This window comes from Urocampus carinirostris, chromosome 14 (assembly GCF_059441175.1).
Source record: "Urocampus carinirostris isolate Australia breed hairy pipefish chromosome 14, RoL_Ucar_1.0, whole genome shotgun sequence".
In the NCBI taxonomy this organism is placed as follows: Eukaryota; Metazoa; Chordata; class Actinopteri; order Syngnathiformes; family Syngnathidae; genus Urocampus; species Urocampus carinirostris.
The window spans coordinates 22,032,504-22,055,002 of NC_142362.1; the positions used below are offsets into that span (position 1 = coordinate 22,032,504).

The 22,499-nt window shown below is 38.6% G+C and overlaps 1 protein-coding gene and 1 pseudogene across 1 annotated transcript in view; one reads left to right on the forward strand and one right to left on the reverse strand.

Moving 5' to 3' along the window:
- Positions 1 to 22,499, reverse strand: part of tmtops2b (teleost multiple tissue opsin 2b) — a 75,430-nt gene that overhangs the window by 25,127 nt on the left and 27,804 nt on the right. The window contains exons 2-3 of the mRNA XM_088353376.1: positions 20,425 to 20,750; positions 5,730 to 5,963 (exon numbers count right to left, since the gene is read on the reverse strand). Of these exons, the coding sequence (XP_088209502.1) occupies positions 5,730 to 5,963; positions 20,425 to 20,750 (560 nt within the window). The remainder of the gene's footprint in view (positions 1 to 5,729; positions 5,964 to 20,424; positions 20,751 to 22,499) is intronic.
- On the forward strand, positions 2,282 to 2,486 carry LOC148352965 (U2 spliceosomal RNA; annotated as a pseudogene).

Below are 22,499 nucleotides of genomic sequence, written 5' to 3' on the forward strand. Positions count from 1 at the left end.
GTGCTGAGCCCATCCCAGCTGTCTTCAGGCAGTGGGCAGGGGAAACCCTGAACTGGTTGCCAGCCAGTCGCAGGGCACACAGAAACAGACATCTCACTCGCTTATCCACACCTAGGGACAATTTGGACCGGCCAATTTACCTGACACGCATGTTTTTGGAATGTTGGAGGAAACCGTAGTGCCTGGAAGAAACCCACGCAAGCACGGGGAGAACATGCAAACTCCACACAGGAGGTTCGATCTCATGACGTCAGAACTGCGCCGCCGTGCTGCCCGCGACGGTGTATTTATAACAAAATAAACAGGCGGACATCTACATGTACATTTTATATTTCAGTGTTTTGTTTATGAATTTTTTTAGACAAATTGATTTGGAAATACTCTGAATGAAAGATTTTTTAAGCACTAAATGTGTTCATCTACATTGAAAACTCAAAACGCAATTGAGGTAACCTTTTCTATTCATTTACATTGAATATCGGCGGCTGAGTGGTTAGCGCGTTCGCGGCACAGATCTGAGGTCATGAGGTCGAACCCTTCTGTGTGGAGTTTGCATGGTCTCCCGTGCTTGTGTGGATTTTCTCTGGACACTCTGGTTTCCTCCCACATTCCAAAAACGTGCATGTCTGGTTAATTGGCCGGTTCAAATTGTCCCTAGGTGTGAATGAGCGAGTGAGTTGTCTGTTTCCGTGAGCCCTGTAACTGGCTGGTAACCAGTTCAGGGTGTCCCCTGCCCACTACCTGAAGATAACTGGGATAGCTTTAATTTGTGGGTATACTGGGGACAGGAGTATTACCAAAATCAGTATTACCAAATCAACACATTTTCATTAGTAATACTTTTTTTTATATCATTTTATACATATCATTATATTTTTATCATTTCGTGGGCCGGATTCAGTAGCCCGCTTATGGCCCGTAGTTTGCCCACCCTGCTTTTGTGTGATTTGTGGGTGTTATTTTCTCTATATTGTTTTTTATTTCTTTTTTTAATTCAAAGCGTTTTGACAGAAAGTAATGGACACATTGGAGGTACATCACTAGCGTGGCAAAGGAACTGGTTTGTACATTGAGGACCCCCTGTATTTAATTGTAAATAAACAAATAAGTGTAATTGGTAATGTGCAGCCACTTCATTGAATAAAATAGCTTTTTTTTCTTTTATCAAATGGCTCACCTTTGTGACTGTTAAGTTTAGACTCCCTACAAGACTTTTTTTTTTTAGATTTTAGAAACATAAGTGTTTAATAGCTGTTGGAAATCCAGCTGTTTCTGATGACGTTGCTGCAGATTAAACTGGATCGCAGCTACTGTTCTGGATTTGATTTCTCTTGACTGGGACACCATGATCATACATTTTTCCTTCTCTGGTGAGGGGCCGGGGTCAGTTTGCCACAGGAAAAGTGTGATGATTGCATGAGTGCCTTAAAAAGAGAAAAAAACTCCAAAAATAAATAACACTATTAATGAAATATATAATAACGAAATAACCCTCTCTGGATTCTTCACAGAACAAAAGTAATAAAATAGATTAAAACACAAGTTAGGAAATGAAAAATAACTAAAAAACACTTTAGCGCGCAGCCCCACATTGCAAAGGTTCAGGGTTCAAATCCACCTCCCCGTATGGAGTTTGCATGTTCTCTCCGTGCCTGGGTGGCTTCCCTCCAGGCACTCAGTTTCCTTCTACATTCCAAAAACATGCATGTCAGGTTAATAGACCGGTCCAAATTGTCCCTACGTGTGAATAAGTGAGTGAGATGTCGGTCTCTGTGTGCCCTGCGACTGGCTGGCAACCAGTTCAGGATGTTCCCTGCCCACTGCCCGAAGATAGCTGGTATAGGCTCCGGCACACCCGCAACCCGACTGAGGATAAGCGATGCAGATGATGGATGGATGGACTTTGTTGGTTTTTAGACAGCAAAAAGTCCATGAAACAAATACTTTCTGTTGTGCCCTAACCGGTCCAAATTCAAATTAGTTGTCAGAGCACCGGTCCACCAGTGGTGTAGATGACTTCCAAACAGGCAGTAGATTTTGTCTTAGTCTCAAACTATTTTTAGTCACAGTACCAGTCGAAGGTTAGTTTTTGTGCGTTTCGCATGTTAAAATGACAATTAATCCTATTCAATTATTTTATTCTATACCCAAGCATTGTTCGTGTAAAATTGTATTTTCATTGTAACGAGTAAAATTGTATTTTCATTGTAACAAGTAAAATGCAGACAAAATTAACATTCATCTCTGGTACCGTGATTAAATACAGTGTGTAAATCAACTAAAACCTTTTTAATATGTCATCTATATCAGCTGTTCTCAACTAGTCTGACTTCAGAAATCACCGTTCTGGAGTTGTGCACTGAAAAGATGTAAAATTTAATGCTGTAAGTTTGATTTTTGCAGTCGGGAGATGGAATAAGAGATTGCTCTGTCCATTCCACGCATCGGCCCGGTATTGCAGTACCTCCGGGAACGGTGCATTCGCACTGATCGCTGCTTGGCTCTGTGGCTAGGACCTTGACTCAGCCACTTGGCTGAGAGCAAGTGTCTCGGCCCCTTGGCTTTGTGGCGTATTATGATTTGACAGATAACGGATAATGAATAATTAATAAAGAATATAGAACAATAAACCTTACAAAAGCCCTCCCCCCCATTCGACCTAATGACAAGCTGTAACCCAAATCAAAAGGAAAAATCACTTCTCAAATGTACCAATTGAAAGAATGGTGGAGTTTAAAGCAAAGACAGTAGAATGTATTCACGTATTACCACTTAAAAAAATAATAATAATAACCAACAAAACCAAAACGACTTCAAGTTCTGTATATGCTCACACATAGGCCTACATCACAAATAAGTGACTCCATAAGACTACTTTAAAAGAGCCACTTAAATAAATTTGTAGCCAAAATATTATTAAACGTTAACCTACATAATAATAGTTATTTATTTAGGTAGGTAGTAAAGGTGAATAAACTGGTTTTCCACGTTTCCTCCTCCTCAATAACTTTCTTGGAACTCATTTCTATGGCCAGAAAAATAAAGTAAAAAGAGACCAAATTACAATAAAATAAGATGAGGTCCCTTCTTAAACAAAATTGAGACGGCGCCAATTGATTGAACAGGAAGAAGTTATTGATTAAGGCTTTATTGCCATCTACTGGTTTGGAGTGTAATTGACCCTCTGTTTTTTTCTTCTTCTTGGCCTTTTTTTGCCAAAGCAAGGGCTGGCAACTCATTGCAAACGGGTCCGTGACCAACTCTTGAGACCAGTGATCCATATCACTAAGAGCTTGGCCCTCTCACCGCAGTGTCGTACTCCATTTCCACCAAAAACGGGAGAAAGATGGGCCACTGGGCTGTACCTGCCCAAGACACACCACAGGAAATTGTGCCACTACAACCCTACTGATTAAGAGGATCCAACCAACCAACAACCGACTAACCAAAACATAAATGCGCGTCCAAATGCTCTCTGTTATTGTTCAGGGGACTGAACCAAATGTGGAGCCAGGCAGTATCTGGCCCACGGGCTGTAGTTTGGGGACCGCTGCTGTAAATACATTTCTAAAGGGCACACAGTGTGGAAGCCAGGATGAAGGATTAGGAGAGTCTTGAAGCTGTCTGTGCTGAACTGCGTTTCAAATCTGAGGTTCAACGGAGTCCGGCTGAGGTACAACGCGAGCAAATCTCTGGTAGAACTTCATAGAATGCAACTATTTCATCCTAACTTCATAAGATTGTGACATTTCTTTTTCTTCTTCTTCTTTCAATCGCATCTCAAGAAAGTAACTTTTTAAACACCCGGTGTTGCCAGACATCTTTTTATAAATGTATAAAAGACACTCGCGACTTGTCAATATAAGTGGCATCATCTCTGTTCTTAGCTTAGTTTAAAACTTTTAAAGTTTAAATGAGGTAAAAGGTCATATTGAAACAATTAAGGCTATTATGTTATAATATAGAAGCCTAATAAAGTTTCAAAATAATTGATTTGGTGCATAATATTTATTGTTTCCTTATTGTTGAATATAAATAAAAACGAAAAAAAATCTGAAAAACCGCTTAGGAGCATCAGTGAGATGAGCCGAACGAGCCGTTTGTCAAAAAAGAGCCGGAATCCCCAACATTAGTTTGAACTTCTTATTGCACTTGAATTTGGATTTGTATGATTTCAACTGTTGCTTTTCTAACAATGTGAATAAATATTCTCTATGTCTAAATCGCCTATGATGACTGACTTGCTTGTTCCTCTCTTTCTTTCTCCCCCTCTTTCTCGTTGTCTCTCATTCTCTTTCTTTTTCCCCCTCTTTCTCGTTGTCTCTCATTCTCTCTCTCTCTCTCTCTCTCTCTCACTCTCTTTTCTCTCTCTCTCTCTCTCTCTCTCTTACTCTCTCTCTCTCTCTCCCTCTCTTTCCCACTCTCTTCCTATCTCTCTCCACCTCTCACTCTCTCTCTTTCTTTCCCCCTCTCTCTGTTTCATTCTCTCTCCCTTTCTACCGCCCTCTCTCTCTCCCTTTCTCTCTCTCTTCTATCTCTTTCCCCTTCTCGCTTCCCGTCTTTCTTTCTCTCTTCCTCTCTCTGTCTCCCTCTATCTTTCTTTTCCTATATCCTGCAGCTTTCTCTCTCTTTATTATCTTTCACTTTCTTTCTATTTTTTTCGATTTTCTATCTTCCCCTTTCTGTCTGTCTTTCTCTTTCTCTCCCCCTTTCCCTTTTTTATCAATCTTCCTCTCTCTTGTTCTAATATCTATTCTTCTCTTTTTATTTTTTCTCAATCTTCCTCAATATCTCTCTCTCTCTGTCTATCCATCTTTCTCTTTATATACACTGTATCTTTTTCTCTCTTTCTAGGTCCTTTTCTTCCTCTTTTCTCTCTTTTCTTTCTTTCTCCCTCTTTTTCTCCCCATCTCCCTCTCTCTCTCCCTCTCTCTCGATTTCCCCTCTCTCAGGTTCATTCTCTCTCTCTTTCAATCTTACTTTTTCCTTTCTCTCTTTTTTCTCTCCCTCTTTCTTGCTCTTTCTCTCCCTCTACTTCTCTCTCTGTCTTTCTTTACTTATCACACATCTTTCTCTCTCTTTTTTATCGCTCTCTCTTTCTAATCTTCTCAATTCCCTCTCAACTTTGTTTCTCTCTTTGTATCTGTCTTTCTCTTTCTCACCCCTTTCTCTTTCTCCCCTTCTCAGTCTTTCGCTCGCTCTATCTCTCCCTCTATCTTTATCTCCCTCTTCCTCTCTCTTTCTGTCTGTCTATCCATTTTTCTCTTTTTATTTATGTCTTTCTCTTTCTAATTATCTCTTTTTCTCCTTCTCTCTATCTTTCTCTTTATATATACTGCATCTTTTTCGCTCTTTCTATGTCCTTTTCGCCCTATTTCTTGCTGTTTTCTTTCTTTTTTCCCCTTTTTCTCCCCATCACTCGCTCTCTCGCTTTCCCCCCTCTCTGAATTTTATCTCCCTCTTTCTATCTTTCTTGTATTTTTCTCTCTTTTGCTCTCTCTTTGTCTCTCGAAGGCACTTGTGACTGGTCGATATGAGTATATATCATTGAAAACAAATCAATTCTCAAGAACCATTAGGGAGCCGGGCCGAAAAGGGACAAAATTCCCAACGCCGGTGTACACTTCTCATTACACTTGAATCTATTGTAGATTTGTATGCTTTCAACTGTTGCTTTTCTCACAATGCAAAAAAAAAAGAACATCCTCTATGTGTAAATGTTGACTGACTTGCTTGTTCATGAGGATGTAGATGAGCGGGTTGATGACGGTGCTGCTTTTGGCGAGCAGGGACGGCACCACGCTGGCCACGGGGCTGATGATATCGGGCGGGCCGAACGTCGCCATCATGGCTACCACGCCGTAAGGCATCCAGCAAAGCAGGTAGCAAGCCGCCGTGGTCAGGACCATGAACAGGATGTGGTACTCTCGCCTCCGAGCGGCCGTCTTGCGGATCTTTCCCACCTGTGGCTCAAAACAAGAACATTAAAAGAATGATCACACATTCACTCATTCTTTTTAACATGCTATCGTTCTTTTAATTATAGATAGATAGATAGATACTTTATTCATCCCCGCAGGGAAATTCACATTTCCAGCAGCATCCCTGAGCTGATAACAATACAATAATAAAGCAAAGAGAATACAATATACAAATACCCAATGTGATGTGCAAATGCCCACTGTAGCGTGTTATATAGAATATCTAAATAGTGCTACACAGAATACATATTGCAATAAAATTCTGTAATATGCAATGTAGGGGGGTGTGGTTTAATGTGGGCTTTAACTCTGCCGGGTAGAGTTAAAGAGCCTCATGGCATGAGGAAGAAAAGATCTCTTTAGTCTGTCCGTAGTACAAGACAGTGACAGCAGTCTGTCGCTGAAACTGCTCTTCTGTCTGGAGATAATGCTGTGTAATGGTTGCGATGGATTGTCCATGATTGACCGCAGCTTTTCCAGTGCCTGTCTCTCAACTACTGTTGTCAGGCTGTCCAGCTCTGTGCCCACAACAGAGCTTGCTTTCCTCGCCAGTTTATTGAGACGAGAGATATCCTTCTTCTTGACGCTGCCTCCCCAACACGCTACCGCATAGAAGAGGGCGCTCTTCACAACTATCTCATAGAATATTTTCGGGAGCTTTTTGCAGATTTTGAAGGAGGCCAGCCTTCTTAGGAAGTAAAGTCGGCTTTGGCCTTTCCTGCATAGAGCTTCTGTGTTGGCAGTCCAGTCCAGTTTGTTGTCCAGCTGAACACCCAGGTATTTGTAGGTCTGGACAAATTCTACACATTAACATATTAATTACCATGAGGCTCTTCTACTCTACCATCTCCCTGGTCTTGGTGCTGTTCAGGGTTCGCACGGTTCACGGATCCCTCAACCCACGGGTGGGCTGGGTATGGCCCGCGGGCCACAGAGTGCCAACAAAAAATGTCAAATTGTAATGACAATCTATATACTGTAATAGTAAATAAAGTATAACCAATAAAAAATATTTTTGCCACCAACTTCGTCACTGTTTTCCCTTTGTGTGTCTGCAACAAAAACACTACTACAGAAACACTACACAAATACTATAAAATTACTAAAAAAACAAATATCAAACTCGGTGTTTTAAAAGATGGATCCAATATACCGTTTGCCTTTATTCTGAAGATAAAAAAAAATACTAAAGAAAAACTACAAAATTACAGCAATATTATAAAAATACTAAAGAAACAGTCCAGACATATTATAATGGAAATACTGCAAAAAATCCACTAGAGTAAGACTATAATAAAAAATACAAGTACATAAATATGACGACAGAAATACTTCAAAAATACTCTCACAGAAATACTAGAAAATACTATTACATAAATATTATGAGAAAATTAATTAAAAAATACAACTATAGTAATAAAAAAAATACTACAGTACTACAATAAAAATAGAATATGGAAATAATACAAAAATAATACAGAAACCCTACGCATATACTACAAAAACACTCTAATGGAAATAATACAAAAATGCCATTGCAGAAATACTACAAAAATGCAATCACAGTAATATTAGAAAAATACTAAAGAAACAGTCCAAATATATTACAATAGAAATACTGCAAAAATACCACTATGGAAATACTTCAGAAATACTTCTACGGAAATACTATAAAATACATCTACAGTGAGACTATAATACAAAAATACAATTACATAAATACTATGACAGAAATACTTCTAAATTACTTGCGAAGAAATACTACAACACACTACTACATAAATATTATGAGAAAAATGATACAAAAATACAACCACAGTAATACAAAAAAGTACTAATATCGGGTGATATAAAAATACTACAGAACGACTATAAAAAATATCAAATGGAAATTCTGTAAAATAATACAGAAACCTTACACATATACTACAGAAACACTCTAATGAAAATAATACAAAAATGCAATTGCAAAAATACTACAAAAACAATTACAGTAATATTAGAAAAATACTAAAGAAACAGTTCAAAGATATTACAATGGAAATGCTGCAAAAATACAACAATGAAAATACTTCAGAAATAGTTCTACGGATATGCTATAAAATACCACTACAGTAAGACTATAATATAAAAATACAACTACAGAAATACTACGACAGAAATAATACAAAAATACAACCACACTAATACAAAATAATACTAATACCGGGTGATACAAAAATACTACAGAATTACTTATGAAAAATATAATATGGAAATACTACAAAATTAATACAGAAACCCTTCACATATGCTACAAAAATACTACTATAGAAATACTGCTGAAATACCAAATACAGAAATACTACCCAAAAAAGTACAGTTACCTTACAAGCATACTACAGAAATACTATAAAGATCCAACTGCAGAAATGTAACAAGTACTGCAAAAATTCAACTATAGTAACACTAGAAAAATACTACAGATATATTCCAGAGTTTTGATTATGATAAACTACAAAAAATACTACTACAAAAGTAAAAAATACTTCTTCGCAAATACTAAAAAAATACAGGTAAAAAAATTCAGTAATACTAAAAAATAATCACAGAAATACTACAAAAATCAGACTACATATATACTCCAAAAATTCCAATGGAAATACAAGAAAAATGCTATTATGGAAAGAGTACTGCAGAAATTTGTCGAATATAAACGAGGCTCACAAAAAAATGACTGATGAAAAAAAATCAAAAACGACAATCCAGACATTCAGAGCTAATACAATAACCAGTCCCTGTTGGCTTACACTGTAGCTTTGTTTGACTGAGTTCTTCGCTTTCTCTTTGTTAAACTCTAAGAGCCATTCGATTTAGACATTAATGTAGATCTCATTCTCTACAGCTAGTTAGGACACGAGGATCATTAGACAGGGACTAGTTGTGGAAAAACATCTAAAAATCTAATGATAACCACTAGAATGTTGCTAATGGAAATTAATATTGTGGTTCAGGCCAATAGCAGAGACTATTATTTAGCGCCTTCTAGTGGTAACTAAAACATCATTAATAAGAAACAAACTGTCACAGTTGCCCATTGCCCTCACTTGGCCCCGCCCGTTTAGCGCCAGCTGCGGCTCGTTGCCTGATTGGCTTCCCTCCTATTTAAGCTCAGTGCTCTCACTCACCCCTTGTCAGTCCGTCAAAGAATCTCTGCACCCGCTAGACGTGTGTTTTGACTCTGTCCTGTATCCTGCTTGTGAATCCTGTCCCGTATTGATCCCGTCTATCTCGTCCTGTTTGATATCTGACTCCAGTCCCCAGTGTCTGGTATCGATCCCGTCTGTCTCATCCTATCTAATATCTGACTCCAGTCTCCAGTATCAGGTATTGACCCCGTCTATCTCGTCCTGTTTGATATATGACTCCAGTCTCCAGTGGCTGGTATCGATCCCGTCTGGCCCGTCCTGTCCGGTATCGACCCCGTCTGTCCGGTATTTGCTTGTGTATCTGGTATCGGTCTCGTCGGCCTCTGGCTTCCTGTTTCCTTTTGAAATACTCATAGGTTGGGAATTTGCTTTTATTTCACATGAAATGAGCTTCGCCGAGTGCAGTGTTTCACAATCAATGGGTCGGGACGCAAAAGTGGATCATGGACCCATGTAGGTTGTGGGTCTTTTTTCTTGGCAAGAAAATGCTAAAAGGGAAAAAAACTGAGGGGTCACTCCTTAACAGTAGATACAATACCCTGTGCGATCTTTTCTACCTGTTAACCCAATCAGTGCATTTGAGGAGGACCACATCTCATTTTATCCTGATTTTTTTTGTTTTATTTCCTTTGACTGCCCATAATAGTAGGTCCCAAGAAAGTGGGAAAAGAAAAGTGGCAAACCGTGACAACAAAAATCACATCAAAGAGGGAAACAATTGCGAAATACAAAAATGGTCTATGAGTGTCCCATTGAAGCAATGCTGGAAGGTACAGAATATGGTTTATAAATGTCATATTTTTAGATTTGAACCAGTAAATCAATCTTTATTAACTTCATACACAATTATCAAAGTTTAGGCACAAGCTTTTTTAACATTTTGAATTTCTTTTGGTATTTGGCTATTTTAAAACAGTGTCAGGGGTTCAGTTACATAGAAGCAATACGTGAGTATACATATTGTATGGCACTTGAAGTCATTTTGGTTTTGTTGGGTATTTTGTTTTTCAGGGAAATAAAGGTGAATATATTTGACTCTGCTTTAAACTACAAAATTCCTTTATTTAATGAATTTAAAGAGTGGACATTTGATTTAGATCCCAGTTTGTCATTAGGGTAATAGAGAACCGTCTTGCTGCTACAGGTACCCCTAACAAAATCTTGTTAAAGGCTGTGCAAAAACAGTAAACAAATGGTGCGTTTTGTTGAGTGTGAATGTCCGTAGTTTATATTCTTTCTTGTGCATTTTATCTCTCATTTTCAGTTGCACTATACAAGCAACGTTTTGGGTTCAAATAATACACACTGTCCCTTTAAGACCAGGAACAGTCCTTCAATCAAAACTTGCCAGTGAGGACAGAATTAATTAAAACATAAATAGAAACTATGTGTAATTTTGCCAATATTGAGATGATGAAATTATTTAACACAAAATTACCCCAACATCAATCTTTTTTTTTTTTAAATATAATATCAGGAAATTACTTTGTTGTATAATTCGTTTTCTTGAAAACACTTTCACAGTGTCTGGGATTGATTATAAAAATTTAAACCTTAATTTTTCATTATGTGCCGCAAACTTCATTATTTGGCATTCATCACATTTCCATAGACAAGTGATAAAATGTCCTTGTTTTTAGGGCTAAAATAAATTGCCATCTTTCAGCCAATTTGACTTTGACCTTCGCTCTATCTACTCAAAAGAAGCTTCAGGGACTCAAACATTCTACCTGAGCCATAAAAATATAATTTTTTCATTGCTTTTGAATGATTAGTGTCAGATCACCAAAATGGCGTAAACATGTTTGACTGGCAATGTTTTTTTGCGGTTACCCTCAGGTTTTAACATACGTCATACATACTAACCACTTAGCATTTTCTCATAACCAAACATTAAACGTTGCATAAACGTTGCATATCCATATAATTATAATTATGGGCTAAAAAGCCAAATGAAAATAATGCAGATATAATAAAAAACTTTAGGGACAGTCTGTATTATTTAGCGCCTCCTAGTGGTAAAATACATCATGCATTAAAAAAAACTATCACATCACGTTTTTCATTTCTTTTACTGTACATGACATGGTCCTCACCTAAAGGAAGCAGGGTACTGACGTAATTGTCCGCCATGTTGCTGCTGGTTTAGTTTTTAGTTGCATTGCACAATGCACACTGTCCTTTTAAGGGTTCAATATGTAATATTTCACCACTCGATGTCACTCTATGTCATGGTTGTCCATTGCCCTCACTTGGCCCTGCCCGTTGGGCGCTAGCTGCGGCTCGTTGCCTGATTGGCTTCCCTCCTATTCAAACTCAGTGCTCTCGTTCAATCCTTGTCAGTCTGTCAACAAACCTCTGCACTTGCAAGGCGTGTATTTTGACTCTGTCCGGTACCCTGCTCGTATATCCAGTAACCGGTATAGATCCCGTCTGTCTCGTCCTGTCCGGTGTCTTGCTCCAGTCTCCAGTATCCGGTATCAATCCCGCCTGTCTCGCCCTGTCCGGTATCTTGCTCCAGTATCCAGTATAAATCCCGCTTGTCTCATCCTGTCCAGTATCGTGCTCCAGTCTCCAGTATCCAGTATCGATCCCGTTTGTCTCATCCTGTCTGGTATCTTGCTCCAGTCTCCAGTGTCCGGTATTGATCCCGTCTGTCTCGTCCTGTCCGGTATCTTCCTCCAGTATCCCAATTTCGTTGTCACAATATGTTAACCCATTTTGTAACAATGACAATAAAGGTATATTCTATTCTATTCTATTCTATCATTACCGTCTGTCCCGTCCTGTCTGGTATCTTGCTCGTGTATGAATCCCGTCTGTTCCGTCCTGTCCAGTATCTACCCGTGTGTCCTGTATCAATCTCATCTGTCCTGTCTGTTTTCGATCTCGTCTGCCTCTGACTTCTCTGTCTCACTTCTTCCGCCCAGCGATCGCCGCATCACTGCTGTTTGTGTTCACGCGGATGACTGCCCCATTCCCGTAAAATAAAGCTTGTGTGAAAACATTACGCGTCTGGGTCCCCTGTCTGTTCGGGTTCTGACCCTGTACTGTACTGTACGAGCGGAAACGAGTACTACAAACCTGAAGGAAGGAGATGTTAACTGTGTAAATTTAATTGCAGTAATCTAAAAATGTGATTGAATTTACAGTAATGCAATATACTTTCTGTAAAAGCTAAAACCATCAGAAATACAACAACTTTGAACGGGGCAAATACCAAGTATAGAAGCTGAATGTAGCATCCCAGAGTACCAGGGCCCTCCCTGAAGGACAGAAAGACAAACATGTAAAGTAGCTGAGATTTAGTGGTTTCATTATACAAATACATCTGAGAATGGTCTTTAGTGGCCAGATGGGCACTCATGTGAATAAATCCTCTTGTAATACTCACAGTTTCGAAAGGATCGGAGCGGGAATTAGGAAATATCTTTGAAACATGCTCTTGCATAAAGTAAATCTTCTTGTCAGATTTTTAAGAATATCCTTACCTTTTATAGGAAATCATGCTAGGCTTTTTGTTCTGATGAGTGTATTTTTAAGGCTTAGTAAAATTTGATACTTGGTGGATATTTTTAATTAGATTAAAAACATCAAAAACGATCCATGGCAGAGGCAGAGAGGTTGAAATCCCGGCCACCAATTGCTTTTAGGAACGATTTAATGATGCCAAGCAACACACTCTAAGGTATTTAGCTTATGTAACCCACTCAGTAATTGTAAGTAAGGATAATTCACACCTATTGAATTAAAAGTGGCTCATGTACACTCAATAGTGATCCCAGTGAGAAAATGAATGTCTTCAGTCTATCACTCGGGGGCCCAAAGCAAGCGTGTTGAACATAAGACCCGGCCTGTTGGATGATTTCATCTGGCCTGCTATACATTTATGAGTATGTCAAAAAGAATAATAATGTCTAATGAAATATTTGTTTTAAACAAACGTAACCTAATGCTCTCTCTGGCCGCTAGAGAGCAGTGCTAAATCTGTATAGCATAGTGAGTTGGTTCAGGGGTAAAACTGCATTCACTCAACTGTCAAAATAAACCACTTAAAGTATTTTTCTCAATTTTTTGTGAAAACATCCCTCGCTGTACTGCTGTTTTCTTTTTGCAGTTTAGATACTTTGCGGATTTTGAAATTAATTGTCTTATTGTCATTTATATCAACGTGTCGTCCATTGTATTCTGCAGCAGACAGCACAAAGTAAATGCTATCATGTGGTCAGTTTGTGTGTGTGCATGTGTGTGTGTGTATGTGTGTGTGTGTGTGTATGTATGTTGGGGGTGACTGTGTGCTTGACTGCTATAGAATCGGAATCACTTTTATGACCATTGTATTGCTACAACAAAATTACGGTTGCACTGCAGTTGGCCCCCAAAAATATAATAACAATTTAAATCCCGATAAACAGAAAAATGTAAAGTGTTCACCTCCAACAAAAAGTATTCCACTTCTAAAATAGAAACATATGGCACTTGGCCTGGTGTATGGTGTCAGTAAAACAGCAAGCGTGGGCGGGCGTACAAGTTATTGTGTCCACCCAAAACAAACTGTGATGCCCAGCTAAAGCTAGAATTTTAGCGGCTCGTTACATTGAAAATAAATTAATCCATTTTATCAGACTCTGAGAGATGTCAGAAGAATGCAAAGAAATGGTGATCTCCAGCAGGTGCTCTGTGGATTATGATCGGGTTCAGGCGGAATTAGGAGAGAAGGCAATAGCAGTACGGCCTACTTCTATGGCTTGGTAACAAACCACCACTGTCGAGCCTGTATCTCACCAACCATCTTGCATAATCCATTACCCATGAAACAAAGACCTGGAGGTGAAACTTGTGGGAAACCACTAGATTCGAGACGATTGTATTTTAATCGTCACCAAGACATGGCTCTATCTGAGGATACCCAATGCTAGTGTTTGCTTGGGGTTGTCCATCGATTCGATGATGACCATCTTCTTTTATTTGTGAGTCTGCTGATGTTTGAACAGTCCGATCCTGGATTGTGGTCGGAGACTCAGGTAAAAGAGGATACCTGCGCAATGATGGTTTTTAAAGTGGCGTAAGGGGTGCGCTTTCCCCAACGCCACTATCTTGATTGTAAAGAAGATGGTTCCAGTGGCAAGGGAGACTCTAGACGACCGGCATCTTCCTACAACTGCAGGCGGCCAACGGGATCCAGGTCTGTAGGAAACCGCCTCAAAGCGTGCCGCCACCAGCTTTTGGGATCACTCTTAGTCTGGACTCTACCCTTCGAACTGTTCGGCTTGGGTAACCCTACCAGGAGTACGAGACTCCCGCCGACATAGCTCTAGGGGTCATGGAGACGCGCAAAGTGCCCCACCACGATAAGGTGGTGATCCGTCGGGACACGGATAGCTAGTGTTTAGCTAGTAGTCGCTCTATAAATCGCTTTCTTTTATTGAAAGGAGAAACTCTCCAATTTCGTATGTTACTCTAATGACAAAAAGTTTCATTCATTTAACTGTAATTCTGTTACTGTTGTTTTTATTTGTAGATCAATAGTTTTTTTTATTACAGTCTTGTACTCTTGGTCGGTAAGGACGTCATTCCGAATTAAGTGTAATTCTTTGATGAAGGTGTGTAACTTTTCACGTTTTGCTGGGTTTTTTTTCCCTCCATTGACCAGAAAATATCCCTTGTCATCCGTGATAAGAATATATAGGGTATGTTACTAATCTAGGCTGAATTATAAAGCATACTACTGAAAAAACAAACCTAAATATTTTACAATTGGTAAAAGTTTACAATATTTTACTGATCCAGCTAGCCTGAAAACATAATATCTAGATCTGGCCCCAGATCCAAACTGAGTTCATACCTGTCAACCTGTACTTTTTTGCCATACAAAGTACGTTTATTATGCATTTTAAGACGTGTACAACGTATAAGGAAATCTGTACAGAAAAACGCAAATTTGTCAATTATGGGTACCATCCGGTAAACACTATCACGAAACGGCAAATCAATCAAGTCTAACGAGTTCGCCGCGGAAGCCTCTATCTCGGTATCGTTTTTTTCGTTGCAAACGAAGCGAGCGGTTTGATGCTACTGTGCGCATGCGTCTGCTGCCTGGGGATTTCCCATATTGCATCATTCCGAAAAGAAATCAATAATAAGGTGTACGGTTATTTTGTATTTTGTACGGGAAAATACGACAGTTTGTACGGACATGGAGCCGTGGAGGTTGACAGGTATGTGAGTTTGACATCCCTGGTCAAAAGGATTTCATCTGGAGGGTTTCCGTATCAGTATTTAGTACATAACATGACCACAGATAGTATTATGAATCTTAGGTGGACCTTCAAGTTATTCCTACTATTTTATTTAAAAAATCCAACCACTTTTATGTTTGTAGAAAAGCTTGGAATCATCAATCATGGATGGTGTGACTCATAAGTTGGAATTTATTTACTGTGCAGAGGCAGGAACATTCATGGAGACCTCACACTGAACTCTTCCCTTGTTAGCTCAAAATAATTTCAGTAATCATACTCTAACAAAGGTAGGAGGGTATCTCTGAGAGCCTATCAACAATAAACTCTACGGCATGATCAACTGACTGTCTTTTTTAAGGTCCTTTTCATGTACATGCCTTTAGCGAGTGCTAACCTTGAGTCCCAGGTAGAATTCAGCAAAGATGTTTACTCCTAGCATCTTTGTGGATGTAGCACGGCTGGCTCCTTGACAGATGAAGTGGCTCCCCTCAATGATAAAAAGATGCCTACGTTTTGTTGCTAAATACAAGATTAGCGTTTACCGGGGATTAGGTTTTGACAAAAACTGAACACTTCTGATTGGCCTTAAATGTATCTCAATTTATTTTTTTGCATTGTTTTCCCACTTAAAAGTAACATGCGCAGAAGTTCTTGTCTGATTAGGCACAGTCAGATTTACAAATACATTAACCTACATCTTATTCATCAATTGATTATCAGATCACTAAGGTAATACATAAACTGTGGCATAGACAAAACACTTTTATGGTCTTACCATAAGATATGAATAAGACATATGCTTTTCTGCTTTTGAACAAAAGCATCAATAAATATGTACTGTTATCACAAAAAAAAATTCCAGTTATCCATGCAACGGGGAAAAAAACACTGGATGGCTTGACTGACTGTTAGCTTACTAATACTACGACCAATTCTATTGCTTGGGGCTGAGGCATGCACCAAAATCACAAATATTGGTCTCACTATCGCCCTCTGTCATGAAGCAAGGGAAGTGCATACCTCGCTCTGCAGACGGTCATCACATGCTGATTGTATGAATAATATTCATGATATACACTGAGGAAATAAATATTTGAACACCCAGCTATTTTGCTATTTCTCCCACTTAGAAATCATGGAGGGGTCTGAAATTTTCATTGTATGTGCATGTCCACTGTGAGAGAGATAAACTAGAAAGAAAAATCCAGAAAGTCAAGTCAAGTCATGTTTATCACAATGCATGATTTTTTTCAACAATTTATTTGTGTGATACAGCTGCAAATAAGTATCAGATGCACCTGTTTGAGGTCGTTAGCTGCATAAAGACACCTGTCCACCCCATACAATCGGTAAGACTTTAACTTGTAAGATGGCAAAGACCAGAGACAAAACAGTACCTTCACAAGGCTGGAACGGACTACGGTGCAATTATCAAGCAGCTTGGTGATAAAAGGTCCACTGTTGGAGCAATCGTTAGAAAATAGAAGAAGCTAAACATGATGGTCAATCTCAATCAGAGTGGAGCCCCATGCAAGATACCACCTTGTGGGGTCTCAATGATTTTAAAAACGGTAAGGAATCAGCCGGGAACTACACGACAGGAGTTAGTCGATGACCTGAAAAGAGCTGCGACCACCGTTTCCAAGGTTAGTGGGAGGTAGGTAATACACTAAGTTGCATGATTCGAAATCATACATAGCAAGAATACTTCCCATGCTTAAACCAGCACATGTCAAGGCCCGTCTTAGGTTTGCATGTGATCATTTAGATGATACAGAGGAGTCATGGGAAACAGTTTTGTGGTCAGATGAGACCAAAATAGAACTTTTTTGTCAAAATTCCAAAAAGCGTGTTTGGAGGAAGAAGAATGAAGAGTACAATCCGAAGGCCACCATCCCTACTGCTAAGAATGGTAGTGGTAGCATCATGCTTTGGGGGTGTTTTTCTGCACATGGGACAGGACGAGTGCACTGCATTAAAGAGAGGATGACCGGGGCCGTGTATTGTGAAATTTTGGGGAACAACCTCCTTCCCTCAGTCAGAGCATTGAAGATAGGTCGTGGCTGGGTCTTCCAACACGACAACGACCCAAAGTACACAGCCAGGAAAACCAAGGAGTGGCTCCGTAAGAAGCATATCAAGGTTCTAGCATGGCTTAGCCGGTCTCCAGACCTGAACCCAATCGAAAATCTTTGGAGGGAGCTCATACTTCGTGTTTCTCAGCGACAGCCCAGAAATCTGACTGATCTAGAGAGGATCTGTGTGGACAAGTGGGATAAGATCCCTCCTGCAGTGTGTGCAAACCTGGTGAAAAACTACGGGAGATGTTTGACCTCTGTCATAGCAAACAAAGGCTACTGTGCCAAATAATAACATTCATTTTTTCAGGTGTTCAAATACTTATTTGCAGTTATATCACACAAATAAATTGTTAATTTGATTTCTGAATTTTTCTTTTTAGTTTACCTCTCACAGTCGACATGCACCTACGATGAAAATTTCAGACCCCTCCACGATTTCTAAGTGGGAAAAATAGCAAAATAGAGGTGTGTTCAAATACTTATTTTCATCACTCTATATAAAAACCCAGCGTTTTTTTTAAAAAGAAATCCAAAAATCGCGTAGTTAAATGAGATTGAACTTTAACACTTAACAAATATAACAATTTAATATATTTTAAATTTTATATTTTCATGATGAGGCTGTGCCTCACTTTGCTCCTTGACTGCATGTCACAGGAAGAAAACTTAACATTTCCACATTACTCATGCCGCTATCTGGTGTTTGTATTTGCTTGAACTTGTTGCACATCCCTCAATAGAAATATCATCTGTTGATCAAATTGTTCCTTTGAGAAAACATACAAGCAGAATACAAAAGGCGACGACAGGAGTAATAGCCGCTTGATTTTTGGCGTTCCATAGTATGCAACAGTGAAAACTACGCTAATATCGCACAATGATTTCGTCTCATTTGTCGTCTGGTCACTGAATTTGTGCGTGACATTTAGAAAATAATTGTTCTAATAGACACCAGGATGTTTTTAGGGGTGCGGCATTTATTGTCTGTCCATTGTTTCAACCTCAAAATGTTGAAAGGCTGTCTGTAATGTACCTAGGGCACCAACATTTGTACATTAATTTATAAAACTAACAAGATATAATGTCATTATAACCACTGTTGTATTACAATATTAAAATTAGTGGATAGACAATAACTACCTAAAGTGCATACATGATTTATGTTGGAATGTTATCCCGAAATGAAGTTCTGTAAATCCTGCATCTATAATTGCAAATAGCTTACACCAAGCTGGCCAAAAAAGGCCTGTTTGAAAATAAACTGAACCAATAAACGAGCTACCAGAGGGGGTTGAAAATACATAACTGGAAATCCTTTTAAATCACATTGTTTCTTTTGATATGGTGACAAGATGAGAATGATATTTTAGCAGTTTTATTGTTGCAATATTTTACTTTTGACTGTATTCGACGATCAAATGCAGTAAACACACTCCAAAACTGTAAAAGACAGTGATGTGCAATCAGGGGGGGTTACATGAGGCGGTGCCTCACCTGTCTTTATGGAAATAGTTATATAATAATTCACCAAATGGTTAAATGTATTTAGTTTTATTTTTTTCCACTGTATAATTTCACAATTTTTGTATTTTCATTTTCAAACTTGCTGAATATTCACATGAAGGTCTGAATATTAAAAATTAGTATGTGATCTACGACTGTGCTGAGCATCTCTAGATGCAGAGCACACTTCTTTTGCCTCATTTCAGTGGGAGATTTCTGATTTGGTAGACACTTCAGCCCCAAAAAATATAATTAGAGTTAGTATTAGCAATCTAAAGGCAAGTCTAGTCATCTAGGATTTTTTTCCTATTGCAAGGACTTTTTTCTATCTGGAGGATTATCGATCTATTGATGCGTTTCTTCAAATGGAGCAGCTCATAAACCTCGTTGTAAGTTAAGGTCAGACAATAAAAATAGTTTTTTCTATGTTACAGTTGATATATTACTTTGTTGCACTTGTCCTCAACTCATTTGACTTCAGGACCCATTATTCCACCCTAATGTCAAAGTGGGACCTAAATCATGAAAATATTCCACCACTCAAATTTATCAAATGAAAGGATTCTGCAGTTTAAGGCAGAGAGAGTTGAATATGTTCAAAATGGTCTCTTTAAATGACCAGCAAAACCATAACGACCTGAAGTACTATATATATTCTTATATAAGCCCACATTGCATATAAACAACCCTCTAAAACTGTTTTAAAATAGCCACATACTGAAATGAATATTGTTTACCTTAACATCGATTACTATTTAATTATGTAGTAATTATGTAGTATGATTACAGTAATATACAGTCATGGTAAAAAGCTAGAAATACATTATTTTTAAACAATTTACTTAACGTTCCAGGAGTGCTTCAATGCCAGACACTTGTAAACCATTTTCGTATTTCACAATAATTTCCTTCTTCAACTCGATCATTGGTGTCACTTATTTCCCCTTTTCCTTCTACTTATCAATAACTTTCTTGGGAACCATTAATATAGACAAAGGAAACAAAACTGTAAAAATCACAATAAAATGAGATGTCGTCCCTCTCAAACGTGCTGATTGACTGCACAGGTATAATAGATCGAGCAGGTCATTATCGCCATCTACTGTTAAAGAGTGTAGTTGACCTTCTGTTTTTTTCTTCTGAGCATTATTTTGCCAAATAAAAGTCTCACAACCAACAGAAAATGGGTCCGCGACCTACTTTTGGTTCCCGACCCGCCATTTGAGAAACCCTAATTGCTCTGCCAATCACATGACGAATAAGTTATTGGATCATTTTTCTGTAAATCTGACTGTGCCTCACAAACACGAACCTCCAGCACATCAATGGTAAAAGTGATATGGATGCTGGGCAAACAAAATCTTCAAATTTAAAACAGGATTGTACACAAAACTCTATCTGTACTCAAATGTTTGACATATTTTGTTACCTGTTTTACAGCCCACAGCAGCCGGCTATAGCAGTAGATCATGACAAAGACGGGCAATCCCAAGCAGAAGATGAAGAGGCAGATGATGTAGGCGTGCGACTGGGTTGTTTGAACCGTCCACGACACGGAGCAGCTGGTTCCGGCTCCTTCCACACCGTAGCTGCTCCAGCCCAAAAGCGGCGGCACCGTCCAGAATAAAGAGTAGAGCCAGGAACCCCCAACAGCCAGGAGGGGCTTACGGTAGTTGGGACCCCGCTTGTTGTACACGGTCAGAGTGCTGTAGCGGTCGTAGGAGAGGATCACCAGAGAAATCAGTGACACGATACCTGAGGAAGTAAATGATGGCGCATCAGAAAACAGTGTAATTTCCAGCGGTGGGTCGTGCATTTCACACCAAGGCCTTCAGTGATGTGACGAACCCGTTTTTTGAAAATAAAAGACAGGAGCCGGCTCCTAACCAATCAAAAGCCTTTTTTTTCTCTTGTGATTGATCAAGACATTTTGTAATTAAGGGCTTTACAAATCAAGGTTACTTGACTTGACAATGTGCATGTTTCTTTTCAGGGATTCTGTGTTGTTGACTTTAAAATCGTTGAATATTAAATAATGGATTGTTTTGTATTTTACACAAAAAAAAAACGACCGGAAAAGCAAATAATCAACAAATAATCTGACATAAAATGATTAAAAATTGTTTAAAAATGTGGCTTAAATTTGCTGTTCACTTTGAGTATATAAACGGTAAAGAAATGGGATTGATTAAATGCCTAAATATTAAACCACACATTTGGAAGCAGCAAATATCATTCAATTCAAATTAATTTAGCAATCCCTCGCTATAACACAGTTTACTTTTCATGGTTTTGCTACTTCATTGATTTGCATCGTGCATTGTTCTGTATTCTGATTGGCTAATCAGTCTCCTCACCTATTATTTTTCGACGGTACGGAAGTTACTTGTAAAAAAGATAAATAAAAACATTTATTCAATATTTTTTTGTTAAAAAAATGTTTTAGCCTGTAGAAAGGGGGTTGTTCTTTGGTTTTAGTGGATATTAAAGATTGGCATTGTAAAACAACTGCTTTATTTTTATTACAGTGTCTATTTTTGAACACTATTTCAATGGTTTTATTCTACAGGTTATATTGCGTATTTTTGTATGCTATATCTCTTATTTTATTGTCTTTTTTAACATGAGGATACTGCTGGAAATGAGAATTTCCCTACAAGGATGAATACATTCAGATTCAGATTCAGATCTACCTTATTGTCATTCTAGTACACGTGTATACAGAACAAAATGTCGATACATCTGACCCGCGCAGTTTCCTTGAATGTACAGATATAAATAAAATGTTGTATTGAGTTGGAGTATTGAGTACTAATAATATACTAAATAATTATGGCTATGTATAGTATTTTACAGTAGCGCAAATAGTGCAAGAGGAGCACCTAACCAGATGTGCAAAATGGGCAGTCAGGTAAACAAGTCAGGTAAACAGTAACAATAACACTGTAACAATAACACTGTAAGTACAATAGTGCAGAGAAACAGATGTGCGAGGAGTGGCTAGCTATAAAGAACTGCCAGTAGTGCAAAAAGTCAAACAAAACCAACAGATGTACAGATTAGCAGCAGTTTAGATTTACTATGTGTTTGATTGACCATTTAACAGTCTAATGGCCAGGGGGACAAGACTATTGTGGAACCTGGTGGTCCTGCACCGCACACTGCAGTACCTCTTCCCAGAGTATCCATCCATCCATCCATCCATCCATCCATCCATCCATCCATCCATCCATCCATCCATCCATCCATCCATCCATCCATCCATCCATCCATCCATCCATCCATCCATCCATCCATCCATCCATCCATCCATCCATTTATCTATCTATCTATCTATCTATCTATCTATCTATCTATCTATCTATCTATCTATCTATCTATCTATCTATCTATCTATCTATCTATCTATCTATCTATCTATCTATCTATCTATCTATCTATCTATCTATCTATCTATCTATCTATCTATCTATCTATCTATCTATCTATCTATCTATCTATCTA